General features: G+C 39.4%; 1 protein-coding gene across 1 annotated transcript in view; it reads left to right on the plus strand.

The window, feature by feature from the left end:
• Positions 1-21,339, plus strand: part of LOC122792862 (peroxidasin homolog) — a 1,098,019-nt gene extending 1,076,680 nt beyond the window's left edge. The window contains exon 15 of the mRNA XM_044060421.1: positions 20,683-21,339. Coding sequence (XP_043916356.1) covers positions 20,683-20,814 — 132 coding nt within the window. The 3' untranslated portion in view covers positions 20,815-21,339. The remainder of the gene's footprint in view (positions 1-20,682) is intronic.
• The last annotated feature ends 1,662 nt before the right edge of the window (positions 21,340-23,001 follow it).

Below are 23,001 nucleotides of genomic sequence, written 5' to 3' on the forward strand. Positions count from 1 at the left end.
GGCAAGGGAGTAGCTGTAAAGCTTTTGTCCTATTTTGCTTTTAGGGTTATAGATTTGAAATATCTTTTGGTTTGTGCTTCAGATAAACCTGTTAGTGGTGTAGAGTGAGACAAGTGAGAAGATGTCTGGACAGAAAGAGGCAGATACAAGATGGAATGTATGATCTGAAGTTAGGAGAGAAGTACTTGGTGGGGAAATTCTAACCAGTTTAGGCTTTTAAGTGAAAGACAGTGGTGAGAACTGTAGGTTTGATCTGCAGCGAATCTAGCAACTTTATTGTAGGTGGTTTCTAATTTTTGATGAGAGAGAGATGTGAAGGTTAGTGAGGATTTGTGAACTATAGAATAGGCTTGGAAGGAGATAGGCATGAGAGAGGGAGATTTTAGCTTTGTTTGACAGGCATTTTTTATTTCTATAAAAAAGTTCAGCTTTTTGCTTCAGGGAGGCCTGTCCCCAGGAGTGTTGTGTTAAAACCTTGTAATTTTTGAACCACATGTTTCTTCCTCTTTTCTGATTCATAGAAAAGAAACTTTGAGGAGTAGAAAAATGGATCCCTACAGCAGACAAAGTCTAACCATCCTACTCACTTCTGTTAAGTGTTTCCTTTACTTTTGGTCCAAATAATGTGGAACCATCATAGGGGCATTTATGAAAGATGTCTTAAAACTTTCCATGAAATCACAGAGACACATCCAGGCATGATCTTATATGATAATACCTGTGCCGACTGCCCGTGTTGTACCATCTTCTGCATTAGATAGCAGTCTCATGGGCACATTTCAAGATGACTGTAAGGCAGACATTTGGGTATCCACTGTTTTGTGGATATCCAAAGGTAAGTTAACTGACTAGGAATTTGAAAGCTCTTTGATCAAGTCAACTGGAATCATGTCCAGTGTGCTAGATAGCTCAGTGCTCAAAGTGCAAATGTCATTAAAGCATGTGTCCATTTCCCAAGTCTGTTCAACTCCCTCAACTCCCTGCTAGGGTGATGGACAGAGGAACTTTCTTCAAACTGTTCCTTTTTTGTCATTACTGCTACCACCACTGCATCTAAGAGGGTACCCTTAGCCCAATGTTTTCTGTCTTAGGGGGCAACTAGAATCTTATCTGGATTTTTTGGTATAAGATCTGGCACATCAGGTTCTGTCCATGTCTTTGGAGTGATGAGGTCAATTAAGACATCAGGAGGTGAGACCACCCAGGACTTTGAAGGGCCAGACCCAAAAGCTTTGAGAATCACTGACTCATCAGAAAAATGAGTTTCAGTGGACCATACCCCTCTGTTTCATTAATTCCAGGATGTCTCCAAAGGAGATGTTTTTGGGGGGATCCTGCTTAGCCTTCTCCATCACCTAAATCAGTGTTTTCAGTGAATGACTCAGGAGAGGATTCAATATGCTTCTGCTTGCAAGTCCCTTTCCAGAGAATATACCTTGGGACTTCTGAAAGAGACACTTCAGAATCAGATGTGGAGCTCAAATTTTGAACGGTCTCAAAGCTAATTGGATCCATCTGTCCCTTTTGACCAGAATGAGAGGAAGAAGGAACAAGATCCAGTAGGAGTTTGGATGGATCTGAACTCTGTGCATGCACCAGTCTTCTTGGTCCAGCCTCAAAAACCAACTCAGCCAATGGAGCCAAGGAAGAACTACCCATAACAGAAGAATTGTTAGCCTTCTTGACTCCAAAAGTGGATGGCTCCAAGGAGGACTATGTAACCCAGCTATCCAGGGCTGAGAACCTGAGCAGTAAGGGTGGCTCCAAAAACCTCAAAGCTGACTCCACCTTCAGTGGCACAACTCCATTGTTCTGGCTGCACAACTCCACTTGACCTGAGTGCATCAACATCAAGAAAATGAGAGATGGAGATGAAGCTGAAGTCTCCAGGGCTATAATCTCTGAAGCTGATACAGTGTGTCTGTGTGTGTGTGTGTGTGTGTGTGTGTGTGTGTGTGTGTGTGTGTGTGTGTGTGGGTGGGGGGGGCATCCCATATGCATCAGCTTTAAAAGGGGAGACAGCATCAGAAGTAGTATGGCTGGAGTCGAAGGGTCTGATCCTGGTCCTTTCCTTAGGGATGGAGCTGGGAAGAATCCCAACTGAATCTGAGTCCTCAGAAACTTCCTCATTATCCAGTCAAAATTTAATGCAGTAAGGCTTCTAGTAGACTGACCAGAACTTGAAGAGGAAGCTATGGATGTTGACCTTGATGGAATCTTTTGAAGAATCGAAAAGTGAAGACTCAGGCTAATCAGTCATGGAGAAAAAGAAGTTTTCAGAGAGGAAGTTTAGATCCTGGAAGCAGTAGGATCTGACTGCCTTAATATCTTAGGTGCCAGACCTGCAATAGCAAACAGATCCAGGGACCTTTTCTTAGGTTTGCTGGGTCATTTTTCTTGTCTCTTTTCTGACAGTTTGTTCTTTTGTTTATTATTCGGTCTGTCTCTGTCTTTCTCTCTCTCTCTCTCTTTTTCCTTTGACATTTCTTTTCCTTTCTGTTTTTCTCTTTTTTTATCAGAGGAAGGAGATGTAGAAGGTGCCTTTAGATCCAAAGACATTTTGTCTGAAATATCTAGCACACCTGACATTTTGGACCATGTCTTAGTGGGAAAGGAACTGTGTCAAAATTACTCTCTTTCCTTCCTTGGAGAGCCCTTGTGCCAAAAGCAGCATAAATACTGCAGGAGTCCAGCAAGTGAAAAGGGCACAAACAGTACACAAACTGAGAATCAGGGTCCTGAGATGGGATTTTATGCCCACAGGAGGAATACTTCTTGAAGCTCAAAGACTTTTCTGATATTAAAAGAAAATTTCATATTCACCTTAATATAAAAGCACTGCAGTTTCTATATTTCTAACTATATCTAACTGCCTAAATATGTAGTCCTAAAAAATAAGTAAAACACAATGCACACAGTAAAGGTACTTAGAAAAACACACTAAGTCTAGGTAAACAAAACCTACCTTGGTGGGTTGCTTCCCCTATACCCCTCAATATGGGAGGCTGTGCCACCCAGACTCCCCTAAATAAATATACCAGCTCTAGGATCGCATTACAGTGGAGAAAAGGGCATCCTCTTTGTGAGGTATTTCTGCAGCCTTTCAAGTTGTTGTAGATGTCTTGTGAGGTACATACCAAAAGGGTCATTGTACTCTATATTGGGTCTAATGAGTGATGAGGAGAGGGGAACGATGACCTCTTTTTTCCTGGATGAGAGCCCTTTTGTGTTGAGGTGTGCCATGTAGAAGGATTTCCTGACTCCTGTGGTGATGTGATTATCAAAGGAGAGACTACTGTCCACCTTTGTCCCAAGGTCTCTTATCATACTTTCCGTGTTAAGTAGACTACTACCTCTATGGTAGCTCATGGGTACATAGTTTTTACCAAAGGGGATGACAATGCACTTTTTTGCATTGAGCTTGAGGCCATGGCTTTGACACCAGGCATCTGTCTCCATGAGGCCCTCTTGTAGGATGTCCACATCACTAGGAGTTTCGATTATGGCTCCTAGTTTGCAGTCATCTGTGAACTTAATTAGCCAAAGACCTTTGTTAGCCTGTACTTCAGAAAAGTAGATACCAAACAGGAGAGGACCCAAGTCTAAACCCTGTGGTACTCTACTTGTCACTGGTCTGAAGTCAGACTTGGAGAATGCTACTTTCACAGTGTGGGTTCTGTCAGTGAGCCATTTGGCAACCCATCTTGTGACATAGGAATTTATACCTAGTTTAGTGAGTTTATCTATAATTCCAAAGTGGAGGATGGTGTCAAAAGCCTTGGTGAGATCTAGATAGGCTGTGTGAACCACCTTACTCTCGTCTACAGCTTTGGTGACTGCTTCAAAGAAGTCTATAAGGTTTAGGAAACATGATATGCCTTTTACAAACCCGAACTGGGTGGGGTCCAGAGTTTGGAGATTACCAATGTCTTTGTTTATAAGTTCCATGATGATACGTTCCATGGCCTTGCAGACCAGGCTCGTTAGGCTAATGGGGCAGTAGTTCCTGGGTGTCTATGGTGGCTCCCCCTTTGTGGAGTGGGATAACCGTCACTGTGTGCCATTCAGTGGGCACAAAACCTAAGGTGAGTCTATGATAGAACATGGTGCTTAGGTGGGGTGCCAGTTCATTCTGTTGTTTGTGTAGAATGCAGCCTGGGATGTAGTCAGGTCTCATGGATGCTGTGTTCATGGCTTTGAAGAGTGTGTTTTTTACCTGTGCAGCTATGATTACAGGAACTTTGCATTCTTCCGGTATAGAGATGGGCCCTTTAGGGGGTGAGGGGGGAGGGTAAAGTTAGCACTGAATCGATCTGCCAGGATGTTGGCAATATCAGTTGGTTCTGTATATTTAGTGTCATTGTGATGTAACTCAGAGCAGATCTGTGTGTTGCCATTGAGATTCTTGACATAGCTATAGAATGCTTTGAGGTTGACTTTTGAATCAGTGATGATTTTGTTTTCGTTACTAGCTTTGGAGGATTTTATGAGGGATCTCATCTTCTTACTGAGGCTGACCAGGGAGTTCCTCCAGTCATGGGATTTTACTCTTTTTTTGCAACAGTTTCTTTCTTCCTTCTGTTGTAGATTTTGTTTATGGCAGGGGGACCACCAGATTGGTTTTTTTGGAGGATAGCATTTGGTTCTGTTAGGGATAGCACAATCCATGCACTCATGTAAGTGCTTATAAAGTGCATTTGTGTATGGGTGTCATGAAGTTTGCCGCTTCTGTCTTAAGAAGCGTGAAGTTGGCTTTGGAGAAATTTTTACAGTGGTTTCCCTAATGGTGGGTGGGGGCGGGATGTGGATGTCTAGGGTGATTAGCTTGTGGTTGGATTTGGCCAACAAGGAATTGACCTCTGGTGTGGAACACCTGTCGCCCATGTTGGTAATGACCAGGTCTAGGATATTGCTGCCCCTGGTGGCGGTGTGGATTTGTTGATCCAAGGCATTGGAATTTATGAATTCCAGAAAATGTTGAGCAAAAGACTTGGTACATGAGTAGTTTTCCCAGTTAATGGTGGGGTAGTTGAAATTGCCCATTATTAGGGTGTTGGGTTGTACCCTGATATTTTCCACTGTATCAAGAAATGAGGAGTGGGAATCCTGGGGCATGGTGGGGGATCTGTAGCAAGTTACAATTTGGATTGCAGTCTTGCCCAGAGTTAGTTGCACTTGTATAATCTCGGATGCATTATGCTGAGCAACTAGCCTGGAGGTGTGGATATCCTTAATGAATATGGACACGCCTCAGCCTTTAGTGTTATGGTCCAGGTTAGGTTGCTGAAAGGTTTGGTATGAATTATAGCCTGGTAATGCAGGGGTGCTCTCTGGAGCCTTGAACCAGGTCTCTGTCACTGCACAGATGTCAATGTTTTCCATTTTAAGGAGTGCCTCCAGTGGATGCATTTTGAGGTTTAGACTTTTAGCATTGAGTAGCATTACCCTCAGATTTTGCTTGCTTGTACCTGTTAAGGTGGTGAATTTGTCATTTGAACCTTGCCTAAAAAAGGCACTATATGGGTGGAAAAAGCCTTAGCCAGTATCCAGAATCCCAAGGGCAACAGGTGCAGGCCATCTCTGGCAAAGCATTGTGGTCTGTCGATCATATCATCCCAGGCAGACAGATACTGGATCCCCTTAGAATGACACCAGAAGCTTTGCCAATTGTTGAAGTCAATCATTTTGTGCTTGTACTGTGGCATCATTCTGAGTGATGGCAGGAGGCTACTCAGTGCTAGGGTCATACCTACCTGGGATACAAGATCGGAGAGCTTCTCCATGTCTCTTTTCATGTAATCCATGGAGGTATGTCTCAGGTCATTCAGACCAACATGGACAATGACAGAGTCATAGTTGTGCTTGTTGTGGAGTGAGCTGGGTGCGTGCATTATGTGGTGGATCCTGGCACCCGGCAGGCAGCTGACAGTAACTTTCTCCTTGTTTAGCCTGGTGAGTGGAACACCAGTTTGCCTGACTATAGAGTCACCTATGACTAGAGTGTTGGGTACGTTGTTATGCCTTGTGGGCTGTGGTTAAGTGGTACACTTATTTTGTGGGCTGTCTTTTGGGTTGTGTTGGGGAGGTGGAGGTTGCTTGCGTTTCTGCTTTGGAGGTCTCTGTTGCTTGAGCAGATTTTTATTGTGAGCCTCTGCAAATGTAGGTGTTTGTTTCATGTTTCTATGTGTGTGTTTTGGTGGTGTAGGTTTTGAGGGACTATGTGATGAGTGTGGTGTGGTGCAAGTGTTTACCTTCTCCTCTTGACTGTCTAGTCCAGTCTTGGGTGAAGAGAGCTTTACTTCCACTTTGGCTATAAAAGTGTATCTCTCACAGGTTGTAGTGTTGGGTGGTAGGAGGAGAGGGTTGTCTGTGTACATGAGGCAATTGTTGCATTGCCCCAAGATGCCCAGATTCATCAGGTAGACAGGAGAAATCACCAGGAGCTGACCCTTAGACATGCCTGGACAGGTGCTTATTTTATTAAGTACTAAAACTGTTTTCCTCTAGACAAGTGAAGAAAGTTGAGTGCTGTAGTAATGTGTAGCTTATTTATTGCTTACCATGAGTTCTGAACAAGTGCTGAGCTCAAAGAAACACATTTTAGTGCTAAAACTAAAAAACTGGCTAGTTCTAAGGGAAAACTTTATGCACACTTTATGGCACCAGGAATAGTTTAACCCTAGCTAAAGGGCGATGCATAAAGTGTATTTATTTTTATTATAACAGTAGCAAATGAGCAAATTGATTCAAACAAATTAACCACTTAACCAATAAAATGCTAAAAACTGAGCCCCGTTCCAGCAGTCTTCGATCAGGCAAGTTCTAACTGCACACTCCTACCACTAGGGTGCAGGTGAACCTTCTCCAAAAAAAGATGGTCTGGATTAGTGCTCAAGTTATACAAACAAAGCTGGATTCAGCAGGTCTGAATTTAGTCTATGCTACAGCAAACAAGGTGTACCAATTTTAGAACAAAACAGTTCAAATAAGCAGGCACAATAAGCCTTTAACCAGAAACTCCCAGCTCAGAAGGGCAGAATCTACCCTCTCCTCCCTCAAGAGTGCAGACCACACCTTCTTAATGTAAAATAACTGGCCCAAAGCCCAAGTGCTTAAACCAGAACTAATACACTTTTATTTATTTATTTTATTTATTTATTCAGTTTTATTTATTCAGTTTGATTACCGGGGAGGTCCACTGGGCTTGGGGGCAATTTTCAGTGGAGGCCCGGGGAGAAATGCTCCACAGAACAAAGTTTATTTAGATACACATTTTTTAAAGATAGTAAAATATACATACAGTATGGTTCATTCTCCAAGAAATAAACAATCAATACAATTACAATTTAGTTCAAGAGATAAATGAGAATACAGTATAATAGCTAGAAGTAATATTTAGTTATGAGTACAAATTAGTAATTGAAAGTGAGGTTAGGAAGGTGAGAGGTTAGCCAGGAGTGAAGGGGAAGGAGAGTTTGAGAGGTGAGGGTGGAAGAGTGCAGTTGCATTTCCTGTTTAGGTAGAGGTAGGAATGAAGTTGAGATTTGAAGTTATTGTGGTTGTTGCAGGTCCTTAGAAAGGAGGGCAGAGCATTCCATTTTTTGCTAGGGTAAAGGATAAGAGAAGATGGCCAGCTGGGCGCTTAGGTTTATGAATGGTGATCAGGTTTTGGTGAGAAGATCTAAGAGGTCTGAGGGGGGAATATGGTTGCAGTATGTTGGATAGTGTGGGGCAGTTTGAGGGTTGGAATAATAATTTGTGGACTGTGGTTAATTGGTGAAAGTCTAGTAGGTTGGGGAGTTCAAGCCAGTTTAAGGAGTGAAGGGAATTGCAATGGTGAGAGGAGAATTTGGCACTGATGGCAAATCTGGACATTTTGTTGTAGCATATTTCCAGTTTGGAGGTAAGTGTGGAAGATAAGTTAGTGAGCAGGAGAGAGCCATACATGAGAGATGGAAGGAGATAGGTAGAGGTGAGAGTTAGTCTGGAGGAAGGAGAGAGGAAGTGGTTGTTTCTGTAAAGTAGGCCAAGTTTTATGTGAGGTTTTTTTATGTTTAACTGGATATGGGAGTTAAATTTTATCTGATTGTCACTAGTGACACCGAGAAGTTTGGCAGAGGGTACGATCTCTATTGGGGAGTTGTTAAGGCTGGTAATATGAAGAGAGTTTTCATCAAGAGGGGATGGTTTAGAGGTGGAGAATAGAAGGATTTTGGTTTTATTGGCATTAAGAGAGAGGTGATTTAGGAGGATCCAGTTTTCAGTGGTAGAGAAGGCATTTTGAGTCAGAGATTGGAGCTCTGCTAGGTTAGTGGTGCAGCAAATCAAAGTTGAATCGTCGGCGTATTGTACAATTTTGGAGTTAGGAATGACTTTATGGAAGTCGTTAATAAAGATATTGAATAGCAAAGGGCCTAGTATGGAACCTTGGGGTACTCCAGTGGGAGTAGGAAGGAAAGAGGACATGGCTTGGCCCCATTTCCCTGCTTGGGATCTGTTTGTAAGATAGCTGGAGAACCAAGAAAGGGTTTTTTGGGAAAGGTTAAGATTAGAGAGATGATTTAGAAGGTGGGTATGGGAGATGGTATCAAAAGCTTTGAATAGGTCCAGCAGGACAGAAGATACCAAATTACCAGAGTCACGGGCTAAATTGACAGAGTGTAAGAAGGAGAGAAGGGCGGAGTTATTACCTTGTCCTGGGCAGAAGCCCTGTTGGGTAGGGGATAGTAGCTGGTATTTGGTAAGGAATGGTTAGAGCTGTAGGTGGATACATTTTTCAGGAATTTTGGAGATAGGGGAGAGGATGGCTATGGGGTGGAAGTTGGAGACATTGTTATGTTTGCCACCCTTGTGGAGTGGAAGAATATATGCAGTTCGCCATAGTTTGGGAACATAAGATTCAAAAAGAGATTTATTGATCAGGATGCTGATAGGCAGAGCAATAGCATCTGAAGCTATTTTTATGAAGGAGGATGGAATGCTGTCAGGGGCATTGGAGCAAGGCTTTAGTTTGTAAAGGAGTTTCTTTATTAGATTGGTAGAGATGGGTTTAAGTTCAAAATTAGGGTGGAAAGGGGAGGATTGGGCAGGGAGGGGAGGAGGGTTATTATTGTTAAAGGTCTTAGTAAGCTCAGCTATGGAAGAGGTGAATAAGGTATTGAATAGTGAAGCAATTTCTGAGTCAGATTTGCTGGTGTCAGGACAGGGGTTGTTTTTTGTTCCAGGCCTGAGGAGGGAATTAATAGAGTTCTAGAATTGTTTGGGATTTTTAGCATGATTTTCTTGTAGTTTGACATAGTAAGACTTTTTGTCTCTAATGACTTGTTTTTTGGCTAGGTTTCTCAACTGTTTATATTTTAGTAATGTTTCAGGTTATTTATTGCGGAGGTAGATTTTCTAGGTTTTATCCCTTTGTAGCATAATGTATTTTGTGTCTTTGGTTTTAACTCTTTTATTTCTTATTGAAGCTAGGGAGTTAAGGACTGCTAAGAATGTTGAATTAAAGTAGTCAACGGCTTTGTCTAGAGGTAGTATTGTTAGGGGGTTCCAGTTAGTTAGCTTAAGGGAATCAGTGAAAGTAGTGGGGTTAAAGTTAGTTAGGTTGTGAGTATGAATGTATTGATGGAAGTGTGAGGAAGAGGGAGCATCTCGAATGGTGAAGGCAGGGAGGTGGTCTCCTAGAGAGTCAGGAATGACTCCTGATTTTATGATTTTGTTAGGATGAGATACTAGGATCCAGTCAAGTATGGAGCCAGGGGGGTTGGTTTTATTAGGTCTAGTTATGGAGTTGGTAAGTTGAGTAAAGGTGAATAGGTTAGTTGTTGATGTGGGATTAGGGTTATTGATTTTTCCCCAGTCAATATTTATGTCTCCTAGGATGTAGGTTTCTAGCTTAATATTGGAGGAGGTCCAGGAAAGAATGTCTTCTAGGGTATTGGTGTTGTTACCAGGAGGAATGTAGAGGGAGGTGATACAGATGCTTTTATGGATGTTTAGTTTTAGTAGGCTAATGACAAGTTCAGCATTTGAGAAAGAAGGGATATGGTTAGGATATGGAGTGATGGACAAGTGGTTGGAGTAGATTAAAGCTACACCACCATCTCTTTTACTTGGGTGGTCAGATCGGAGACAGTGAAATCCGGGGGGAAGGAATTCAGAGTCACTTATAGGAAGTTTTAGCCAGGTTTCAGAGATGGCTATTATGTCTGGTTGGTTATGATTGAGCCAGGCATGGAACAGGGTTATTTTATTTAGTAGGCTTTGGATGTTGATGGTGAGGAATTTGAGGTTTTTATTTGGGGATTTGTTGTTGGAGCTAGGGAGGTATGTTGGAGAGGAGTTGGGACCAGGATTGGGGTGGATGTTGCCAGCTAATTTAAGGAAAGAGGTGTGGGGAGTAAGTTTATTATGCTTGGATTTGGGTAGAGGAGTCTGGTAGAGTTTAAGTTTGAGTTTGTAGTCATTAGTAGAGTTTGGGAACAGTTTTATTTTTAGGAGAAGGATAGGCTGGGAGGGAACTAAAGAGGCTGAGATATTGTGATAGTGAGGTGTAAGGATGTTGTGAGGAGGAATAGGGGAAGGGAGTAAGTAAAAATCAGTATAGGAGGTTGCATGGTAAAGAGGTATTAGAAGGAAGGGTAATGATAAGGAGATAAGGAATGAAGGAGGAGGGAAGGGCATGTTAGTTGGAGATGAAAGAGAAGTAGAAGAGTGTAAAGTGATATTTGCTGGGTAGGGGGAGTGGCAATGAGAGTCAGGTGGATTGGAGGAAGGGGTGTGGGAGAGGAGTAAGAGGATTGGTTGGGGGAGTGGGAGGGATTAGCAGGAGGGGGAATAAATGTAGGACCACTGGGGGTTGGTGGGTATTGGGGGCAGGGTAGAGGAGCAGAGTGAACCTGCAGGGCGAATGGAGCTGAGTGAGCCCGCAGGGCAAATGGAGCGGGAAGAGCCAAAAAAGATGAGTGAGTGTCAGGACAGGTTGGGTTGGGAACAATCAGCTGTGTAGATAGTTGGGCAAGTAGGCCAGTGTGCACAAAGAGAGAATATAGGTGAAGAGTACAAAAAGCTGTATATGGTTGTGGGGTGTGGGGGGTAGCAAGTACAAGTGAAGAATATAAAGTTGTGGGCAGTTGATTTGGACATGATAGTAAGGCAGGGGATAGTAGCTGGATACCAACTGCCCTCTCGTGACCAAATTTTGTAAGTACAGCAAGGTACCTTTCAGAGCCAGAAGCTGGGAAGTCTATGAACTGTGGTCTTGTCATGGCCTTAGGAAGGGCAGAAAATGCTAGATAAGTAGGTGTAGAGAAAGGAAAGGGCGGCTGCTGCAGTGAATGGGTTGCAGAGAGTTCTAACCACCTGGTAGGGTTTCTGGAAATGGATTTTAAGTTAAACACATCTCAAGTATATACAGACATATTTTGGCAAGGTTTTCCTTGAAGCTGTAGAGGTAATTCTTTCAGGGGGTAGGCTTTTTGTATGACCTTGGCAGAAAGTATTTGGCTTCTTAACCACTTCCAGTAGGTTGAAGATATTGTCTGCATTAAGCAGGGAAGCTAGAGAGAAAGTGAAGAGGTGAGGCAATGAGGAAAAGGACAGATTACAGATACCAAATAGGCAGTGTAGAAAAATACTTTACAAGTAATGCATTGCTGTACAGTAATTAGTAGCTGTTGAACAAATTTTAAACAGTTGATATTTTTACAAAAATCTCTAGGCAGCAAGCAGACTACTAAAGAAAATATGTAATTTAAGCAAGGATAATTATCCTTAAGAAACACTGTTAAGAAAACTATTACAATGTTGAAACAAAGGTAGCGTACAACATACATTTAGAATACGTGCTGCTTTAAACACAGAATGTATAGCATTATAAATTGTATAAAACAAGCATCAGCATTGGGACTGAGAGGTGTAGTTATCTAAAGAACTAATGCACTTAGCACCATGGTAAATTTACAGGTAGGAAATCTAATAGTAGATATGTTAGCTGTGACAAACACTACCATTCAGTACAGCAGCTAATTCTAAAGTCCTAATAGATGGTCGCTAGTGAGTAATACAGATGTAGACACTATCTTTCCGTTGAGTCGGCTTATTTCAATGTTCAAAGTAATGGTCGCTAGTGTGTAGAATTTTTAGAATAACAAACACTAAGCCTTCAATCAGCAGCTCCTAACTTAGAAGGATATAAGCTACCTGTCCTGCCACAACAGTGCAGACCACAAACCTTCTTAATGTAAAACAACTGGTCTAAGCCCAAGTGCTACAACCAAAGGCTTAGAATAGCAATTACAATTTAATCAGGCTACTAACAAGCAGTAATAAATGCAGCAGGATAAATGCAATTAAGTACTTTTAAGAACAAGCAGCAAAAGCAAAATAAAGTAATAAAGTAGGAAGACACAAATACAGTAAAAGCAGATGAATAAAGTGCAATTTTTTTATATAACAATAGAAAATGAGCAAACTGATTTAAACAAATTACCCAATTAACCAGTAAAAAAACTCAAAGCTGAGCCCTGTTCCAGCAGTCTTCAAACAGAAAGTTCTAACTGCACACTCCTGCCAATAAATTGAGCAGAATAAATACAACTGAGTACTTTTAAGAAGAGGCAAAAGCAAACTAAAGTGCAATTTTTTTTCTTAGTAAAATACAAGGAGAGAGGAAGAAAGAGCAGAAGAAAAATTCAAGGTTAAGAACCTAAGTGGGTTGGCCTTCTCAAATGTTCTCTCTGTATTAAGTAGAGTGAACACCAGACTGGGGCGGGGTATTTACAGTAGGGGCAGGCAAATGTAAAGCCACCAACTATAACAACGCCACAAGAATAGAGTGAGGGGAGGGGGAAAAAAACAGTTTCACGACAGATGAGAAACAGAAAACAATGCCAGAAAATATATACAATAATTCAGTCAGGCAAAATTAAGACAATGCAGAACTCTGAAAGGTTAAAATGCCAAGAAATATACTTACCAGTCAGCGATTTATTTCCAGATTGTTTGAGAATCACACTTTAGCCAGAACACCAGGAGTTTCCAACAGTGTATGTACATATATATATATATATATATATATATATATATATATATATATATATATATATATATATATATGTATATATATATATATGTATATATTTATATATATATATATATATAGATATATATATAGCTTCCTATCAATACGTCAAAGCAGCAACTTTCCAAATGGAACAAAAATTCAGTACAGCTGATCAAAAATAAGTTGACTACACATACTGACTTTTTTTTCAATACGAGATTACTGAAGTATGATCTCAGAGCTGGTATATGTAATTAGCAGGGAGTGTAGAGCTGCAGGAAGGCTTACAAAAACAGATTTTGTTTTTCTTTGAATCTTTGTGATTTTTAGTAGAGTGTATTCAAATCTTTGTGATTTGAACTGTTTTAATTGTATGATAGGTGTTCAAAGTTTTGATACTTGATATGTCTGCCATACACTCATATTTGTGTGTCTGCCTCTCTCTCTCTCTGTATATATATATATATATATATATATATATATATATATATATATATATATATACATATAGGAGCAGATGAGAAGAGTGAACACTCAATTGAACACTTTTTACTGATATAAATAAAAGCAAATGTTCTTTTTAATAATGTGTTTCCAGCAGCCTTTTGAAAACTCTACCAGAAATAGAGTTCCCTGTTGTGCATGCAAACCTCTTACAATAGCCATAGTAAGCTACAGCTGCGTGGTAAGGCATGGCACGCACAGAATACCTTACAAAATAGTTGTTTAATGCTGTACATATAGTGACTAACTCCATGTGCCTGCACTGATATTAACACCCTTAAAGTGTAAATAGCCACAATAGTGTTGCAGTATATTCACTTTCTATAAGGAGAGTACCAGCTCTTTTAATTCTGCAGTATATATCACAATATACTGGCTTTGAGAGAGAATTCACAAAATAAAGAAAAGTGATATATTCTAAAATGGAAGTAATGATGCTATCACTCTACTGGCAAACACAATGGGCCTACTCAAATTCAATGTTAATTTGTGTGCAAATTCTTATAGGTAAATTGGCAATCTTATGTACAGATTATACCCAAAGATCTAAGTAAAGTTACCAGCAAATTTCACTAGCAGTTGTCAAACGATACCTAATGCTACAAAAAAGGCACCAAAGCGTGGCTTACTCAGTCATTTCAACGTCACTCTGCCAAGTTGCATTATATGTAGTTTCCCTCTAGTGCTGCTTATGTCACTTTCCTGCAAAGTAGGGAATAAAGCACATATCCAGAAGTTACATGTTTTGAGTTGATAAACAAAAGAAATAACAGCTGCAAACATTGCCACTGAAATTATGACAGCACCCAAAATTCCAGTCCAGGCAAGCAAAAATACCATAACTGGGCTGCATTTAAGTCATCTATGGTAGATTCTTAGATGCAGTAGTTGCCTGAAAGAGAAAATAATTCTTAAAAATTCCTACACGTTTCACAGGTTCCTGGATTTGATTGCCAAGTTTATGATATGCTGTACCTTAATAACCTTGCTAATCATACCCTCGTATTGATATTTTCTAATTCAAATATACATATCAAAATTATTTTTGAAGGACATTAATAACTGAATTCTTCTGATTGTAAAGATTTGATTGTAAAGAGAAGCTGAATCCAAAATCTTGGAACATGTATAGTGTGTCTGACATGATTTTTCCATTGATAGATATATGTGTGTGTGTGTGTGTGTGTGTGTGTGTGTGTGTGTGTGTGTGTGTGTGTGTGTGTGTGTGTGTGTGTGTGTGTGCGTGTGTGTGTGTGTGTGTGTCTGTGTCTTTGTCTGTGTGTGTGTTTTGCAAACATGGTACCTTTATTAATAATAACGCAGAAGATTGTGACCAGGTCAGCAATTATAACCTGCTTCTTACATGTTTGAGACATGGATGCCAAGAAACTCACCTCTAGAGGTTAGTTTTGGCATCTCTGTCAAGAACACATAATTAAAGGTTATGATCAGAGACATGATCATAATTCTTTGTAGTGCATGGAGCTTTATCTACTTCATGTGCTTCTAGTTACATGAAAAAAAACTAAATGATTTACTGGCTTTTAAAGCTTTTAAAGATATAAAGCACTTAGAGAGCACTGTCAGAAAGACAGTGTATTGTAACACAATCCGTTTTTGTTTATACTCACCTTGCCATGCCTCTCAAATGTCCAGATTTTCACAAAATGTGCAGATTTTTGCCTTATATGTTTGGGTTGTTCCTCATTAAATCTTTGGTCTTTCAGACAACTCGCTGAGGATTGAAGTTACTAAATAATGGTAAACATTGAAGTTTCAAACTTCATACCCTTGAGAAAATAAGCGCAAACACATATTTTGTAATTCTAGCTACTTTCTAAGTTTATAAGAGGAAGGGGCACCTTATTAGTATGGGCAGCAGATTGAAACAAATCTGTTTTTTTTATTCTGATGCTGTCTTTTATTGGTGAGTACTTGTTGGTTTGACTGCTGAGCATGAGACCCAACCTTCACAAGTTAAGCATTTGTTAAGATTGGGTCTTGCACTACAGTACTGCTTAACTGATTTGTCTTTTTTTTCAAATATTGAAGTGTAATCACCATGCCCCATGTACTACATGTATATTCATCTCAACAATGTAGTCAGCCAAGATCATAAAGTCATGAAGGTCAGTAAGAAAAGGAAGGCAGAGTTTATAAAAAGTAGCTAACACCATAAGTATTAGTTGTCTCAACCATTCTTTTTCTTCTTCAGGAGTATTCATTGTCTCCCAATATTAATGAACCAAAACCCAGTGGTAGGCTATTGCTCAAAGCCTATGGTGTTGCATCTCCAACCTGTTCCCAGACTGGCTGTATCTGTGGAATCTTACTAAATAAATAGCTTCTGTTTGGAAACATCTCCAGTAGTTGTCATCTTTGTTCTTGTCTTAGCAGAGAAGTATTGTCAGATCTACAGTAGCCTAAGCAGAGAAAAGGTTAGAGAGGAGCTACATGAAGTGCATCTGTAGATATAAGGTTATACCCCCTGGAATTTCAAATGTTTCTTCCTAGTAATAATTTCCCACTATTCCCCAGTCATCAAATGGTTTTAAGTTTTAGAGAATATGAATTTATTAATAAGTGATGACGTATGAGATAGGAGATGAATGTTTGCTGTAAAACTAGTCAGTCAGAGGTCTTTTCTTAAAAATGCTGTCTTACTGGGGATTTTTTATTTTTTATTTTTTTTTTGAGCTGGGGTAACACAGGCTGATCACATTTGTAGACATTGCCAAAATGAGTGGCCTTCCTGTACAGCAAAACTCTTACATTTCTGAAAGGGAAGAAAACTGACCCCATCAATGAGAGGAGATGTCACCAATAGATAACCCCAGGGCAAGCCATCTATACCAGAGTCCTATATTCTCTCCTTCACTCCTATGGCTGGAATGTCTGTAAAGCTTTTACACAGAACAGATCAAGACCACTGGGTAGCAAATTTCATTTCTGCCCTCTCCCCTATGACAGTAGTGACACACATGAGTGACAACAGGCTGCTACAGAAGAACAATGTGTGCACATGTGACTGTGCATGCAACAGCTGACACAAAGGAGCCACAAAGATGAGTGCCTTAAAATGTGAGAGTGTCATCCTGCTCTTCTAATGGGACAAATAGCATCTTCATTGAAAGTTTAAGATGTACTCCTTTTAAAATGAAATTACAGAAGCATTTCTAAATTTTATCTGGGAAAAGGTCTTTTCAAACCTGCAGCAGATGCCAAACTAAAATATACTTAGGCAAACACGTTATTTTAATTGCATACAGTTAAGCTGAAAAAGGGAAATGTAATTCCAGCTATTTTAAGATAACCCTGCAGACCTCCTAGAAAGAATTTGATGTTACAGGAAAATCTATGTCTACACTCATATTATTATTATTTCATTTCAATATTGGGGGAATCTAATCTGGGATAGTTACCCCCAGCTGTGTATTGGAGCCATAGAATTTTAACATTGACGGGGTAACACATTGCCATATAGACCAGGCAGAGGCCACTTTTAGTAATTTTCCAGAAAGAATATAATATTGATATCTGTATCTCTTTTGAATAATTCAAAATTTCCAGTGTTATGGTTTTTCAAGTAAAGAACATTTGTAGATTTCACATTCATACTTATATTTCTAAAGCCCGCAGTGGTGGTGCTGTGGTAGCGCTGTCGCCTCAGAGTAAGATGCTGTCCGGTTCGATTCTCAGTTAGAGAGACATGCGTGAATGGGCATACCTTCTTTGAAGGTTGTGCATCAGGGCTGGTAACTCAGCATGTAAAAATCAACTACCAATCATTAGTGGACCAGAGTTCCGCTGTGGCGACCCCTAACCAGGAAAAGCCGAAAGACACAACAACTTATATTTTTACAAAGGATCAGATCAGTGATGTATAAAGTTGTACAGAGATTTCTCTGACTGACTAGGCATGCCTTTTGGAATTACATGGGCTATAGAAAATGCTGTTCTGACATTGGTAGACACGCAATCAAAGCATTTAAATTGTCTGCTATGTCCCTACATCTTTAATGATGGTGCTATTTCGTAATCGTAATTTATGTTCTTTTTGAAAAGTCTAATGATGCTACATTTACTAGCATTACTGTTGCACCATTATACATTTTTATATACCCTGTGGGGAATTTTGGCTTATTTTATAGAAGGAATATATGTGATCTACTTGGCAGTCATAAGCATATTTGATTTCTATAGCCAGTTCCCCACTTTTTCATCTGAGAAGTATAATCAAAAAAAAATGGTCCTTGTACAGAGCCCCATGAGATACCACTGGTAATCAATAGCTTTTGTTTTCAATTTCATTGTCTCTTTGGGTCACTCAAAAATATTAGATACTTTGAAATCTTTATAATCTCTGGCCAGCGTCTTACTTTCAATTATCTTTAATTTTTCTTTGTATAAAGAGATGAAGCATTGTAATTCTTCAAGTCTCTTAAGAAAAGTAGCATATAACATCACGACTACTAGTTCCTATTGTTTGCTCTCAATAAAACATGCAGCTTCTCTTCCATGAGTCAAAAGTATTCTGTAAGTAGCCTAATATATTTAAAACTAGTTTTCAAAGTTATCGCTTGCTATTTTGCTAGTAACTCGGGGTATGCATTCCTATAAGTGGGCATGCATTTCACCCAAAGCCCTCTTGGTACAATATTATAGTGTAAACAGGCCTCCAAGTGGAAGCACTAACACTGTAATCTTTTTAATTTAAAGGCTGTAGTCTCTGTTTGTTTAAATATACTATTAAATTGCTCTGGCAGTGCAGATATTATCGCATCAGTAATTTCTGCATCTGCTAAATTGAGATGTTGCAAAGTATTAGCATGAACTGTAAGCACGTGCTTAACATTATTAGACTTACTCTTAGTTAAATGAGTATTTGCTTTCTTCACCACTTCTTTCATAACTTTGGGATGATAGCTTAGCTCCAACTCCCTTCTTTCTGCCATGTACTGTTCTGGTGTGAACTATAAAATAACTAACAATCCAAAAAACACACCAAGTATAGTTAAAGGCTAATTGGCTAAACCCCTTTAGTGAATGATATCACTGAAAGAGTGATAATTGTTTTGATTGGTAAATTTTTATTTAAATTGTTGTTTTGAATAAAGTGTGTTACGATCTGAAGAAGGCGTTTGACGAAAGCGCTCATCCACTGGTTTATCTTTTACAAGACTTTTACTCTATCTTTTACAAGAGTTTTATTGTGTCCATTAAAGTTTTATTATTCAGTTACTTTGAAGATACCTACTTCTCCATGGTGACTTAGCTTTGTCATTGCTGTTGGATACTTTTATCTTACTTAGCTAGCCTTTAACTGTACTTGGTGTGTTTTTGGATTGTTAGTTATTTTATACCACTGGTACTCTCTGTCACAAGGACAGGTAATCCTCACCCTGGCTTTATGTGTCTTTTTGCTTAACCGGTGCTTTCTCTGGTGAATTACATACGAATGGATATTTAACTCTTTTAATTTCTCAATTATCTTATTATGTAGATTAGAGCTGAAAGGCTTAGCATGATCAAGATAAGCAGCATGCATTATCAGCCCGTTATGTGTTGTTATCTCTTTAAAAAATGCAGCATAATTCAGAAGGCAAGATCTCATCTTAAGAAGTCTGTGCTGTTTCATATCTAACAGAAGTTGTTCCCCTCTGTAATTTTAGAAAAGCTCCATTATGACTGATGCTATACTACCATTACAGCCTGTCACAACAGATCAAGGGCATTTCTGCATGCTAACATAATAACTGATAGGCACTTGTTTACATTTTCATTGATTCTTTATAAGAAACTACCAAGTGTGTTGTCTAGTCCCATGGAATTTGACTTTTTTAGTTTTACTTGAGACAGCAGTTTTATAGGTTTACTATCGTTACTTCAAACGGCAAAGCATTTGCCGTTCAAAATAACAAAAAGTTAAACCAAAAACAAACATTTCAAATGTACACAATGTCACCCCAATGATCAAGACATTTGAGTCAACATTATCGCCGAAAATGTCACGATAGCTGTATAGGAGCTGATGTAAATCAAACTCCTATGTGACATATCATGTTTTTGCAGGGGGAGGGGCAAGCCCCCCTTCACCCCCCCCCCCTGCTACTAATATATTCCAACTCCGAGATCGCACTACAGTGGGGATATGGATGAATTCCCAATCCCCACTGTACCACAATCTTCATACATATAGTCAAACGCACTTATGCAAATGTACTACTGCATTCACATAAGTGTGTTCGACTATCCAATACACTCTTCCTTTTATGCACAACATGCTGATTTTTGGCAGCATAACTGCCAACAGAATGTCATTCGCACAAATAATAGTAAACCATTATAACATCTGTAGTTGTGTAAGGGATGTCTCCTTTGCTTCTGTACCACTCTGACATGTTTTCTTTTCTGTCAAGGTAAATGAGATATTGCATGTTGTGCATAAGTATGCATATGTATTGGACTGTTACAGTCAAGCTGCACTACATTTGGGTTCCACTAGGTGTGCAAGAAATATTCAGTCGTGTGGAAGTCAAGGGTCTCTAGGCTCTATTTAAGTATATTACATTGCAAATAAAAACTGCTTTTACTCTGCTATGACTCAAGATCCCTGCTATGCATTTCACTTGATGTTGCCACTGAAATAGATCACCTTTGTAAAGATGTATCTATGACTTTGACTTCAGTAGTAAAGCCAATTCACTGCTATTATGTCCTAGCCATAGTCCTTCTGTTAATGCTTTATTTTTCTTTCAAAAGTCACATTTTATATAGCCCTTGCATTTCTTTGTGGCTTGAATTTATATCTTCTTATTTCTGGCCCTCATAATCTCTTGGTGAGGAACCTTGAAAGGGTATGTAGTCACAAGGAGGGAACATGATTTGTAGCTATTTGGTATAAAAACTATAACACCAATTTAAGAAATTGGTCATCTCACATATAAAATGGTACACAAATGCATATTATTCCAATTATTATGCACACTGTATGATGCAGATGACTACATTTGTTAAACTGATATTTCACAAGGCTTTTGGGTAGACAGAATGGCACTCAAACTTTTCAGCATAATTTTCTGTTCTCTAAGTACTAATTGTTTATATTTTGTTTCCAGCTTGGCCAAATACTGTGTCATATGAAGACATGTCCTGCTGCATTATGTGCAAACCCTACTGTAAAGAAAGGAATGTGCTGTCCTGTCTGCTCAGTGAATAAAAATTTACAGGAACCACCAGGTCATCTATGAAACTCTTTTAGAAGAAATTGTCTCAGTTTTCTGCATTATCTACTGATCAGAAAGGAAATATGTTTAATAAGAGGCTCAACACAATAGATCGTGATCACTGAATAGAGAAATAACCTCTGGAGGGAATTCTGCATCAGTTGTGAAATTAATGTTTCTGCGACACAATCCAGGACTATAGGATAAAGTTACAGTTTGCATTCTGGTGTGATGGGCAAAAAGAAAAAAGGAACTTTTAGCTGTCAAACAAAAAGATATTGTATCCTCATAGAATGCTTACAAATCTCATGCCAAGAAGAGTTTGGATGGACTTCAAAAGTGGACTCTGTGGTCCCAAATAACTTCATAGTCTTTTGTCAGAAACCTGATAGTTGATTCATAAGTGATGGCACACTTTAAGCAGGGGAGTATTTGGTGAATGAGATATAAATGTTTACTGTTTTTCTACCCATTTGAGACTAACAGTCTTTACAGTTTAAAGTTGTGCAATGGTATATATTAAAGGCCACAAAAATGCTTGTAAGACTACCTCCATCTTGTCATCTGTCTTCACTTTGGAAGCCTGACAATTTATTATAAACAAAACACAGCCCAGGACAAGCTACATTAATGTGCCCAACAGTTTCTTATAAGCAATATACAGCAGGGAACAAGTTGCACTTGTCAGTTAACTCATGCTTTATAGTAATCTGCTCTGTAATAGCCAAAAAGTTTTGGTTCACAAATCCACCTTATTATGAGATTAGTTCAATTTCCTGCCTATCACCAGCTTTTTAAGTACCGCCATTTAATTAGGTTGGACTTTTCCTCACCTTCTTCATTTTTATAAGCAAGTGTTTACTAAATTTGCTCTGCCATACATCAGCTCTTTTAGTGAGGTCAGTAATGACCTTCTTCCTTCCCCTGTTACCATGTCATTCCCTCTTATGTTAACTTCTAATTGTTTAAGGTCTGCTGAGCTCCAAACACCACTGAGGAGATAGCAAACAGTGAAACATCATTCTTTGCAAGTGAGTTTTTGAGAAACTGCCAGTCTAGAGGACTATGATGTGTGCAGCAGTGCTTAGAAAGAATAATGGTAGGATAATATATCTACTGCTCCAAAGCATCTAACAGAACCTATAGTCAGTGCCTTAGCAAGGGTGAGGAAACAGGGACACCTGCAAAGTGCATAATCTTGTAGGAGGCATCCAGCATTTAAAACAAAAATTAAAGTGACAATTTACATATTTTGATCACTTATTGGCAGCCTATGAACAGTATATTCATTCTTTTAGTTTTACTTTAGTTCAGATCACCTGACTGACAGCTTGTAAGGGCTCAAACCTTTTTTGAAATGTTTGGCTGTGGACGGATGTCAAATCAGTGTGCTGCTCAGAGAGTGCCAAATTCCCTTGCTATAGCTCTGTCTATGTATTGTTTGCCATCTTCCAGCTGCAGTTCTTTTAGCCAGAAATAGAGGAGAGTGCTGCATTGCCAAAGAGCAATATGCACTCATTTAGCCTGTGTGAATGATGTATTGTACAGCTGCTTGATCCCACACCTCTGGTGGTATCAGTCAAGTACTAGTATAAGGCAAAAGCATCAGTTGATAGGTATATACTAGGCATGCAGTCCAGAAGGTCACTAAGAAGCCTGGCTCAAATTGCCAATTGCTCAAAAGCATTATCTGATTAAGTGATTTCCTCAAAGTCATACAGTAGACAAATAAAGAGTGAGGGGAATCCGACCATGTACCACATGAAGTAACTTTCTAACAACTCACAGCCTTAAGCCTCTGCACCAGATGCCAGACTAATCAGTGTTAATCAAGTACAACATTTCTAAGCCAAGTGGTCATCTTTTCCCTTCTTGTATTTATAAAATGTGATAATAATTGTAACAGCTATCTAGCACCTCAACTGGCATGATGTCTGCAAGTATCCAGTGTATATCACTGACCATAGTGTTAGACATACGTTCACTTATAATTCACAATGTTCTCAATTATGCATATCTGTTCTACCTCATAATACTCAAAACAATTATGAAAAAAGTCCAGACAGGCCCAGCTCTCTGATGGGCTATCTTTCATTTTTTTTTTCATTTGTTAAATGGCAGTTCCCACTTGCCACCACTAACTGTTTTCAAGGACAGTCTGGGAGCACTGTCTGGTTATGAGATTTGCTCAGAGTAACATACTTTGTTAGG

This window comes from Protopterus annectens, chromosome 2.part0 (genome assembly GCF_019279795.1).
Source record: "Protopterus annectens isolate FY-2018-M chromosome 2.part0, PAN1.0, whole genome shotgun sequence".
In the NCBI taxonomy this organism is placed as follows: Eukaryota; Metazoa; Chordata; order Ceratodontiformes; family Protopteridae; genus Protopterus; species Protopterus annectens.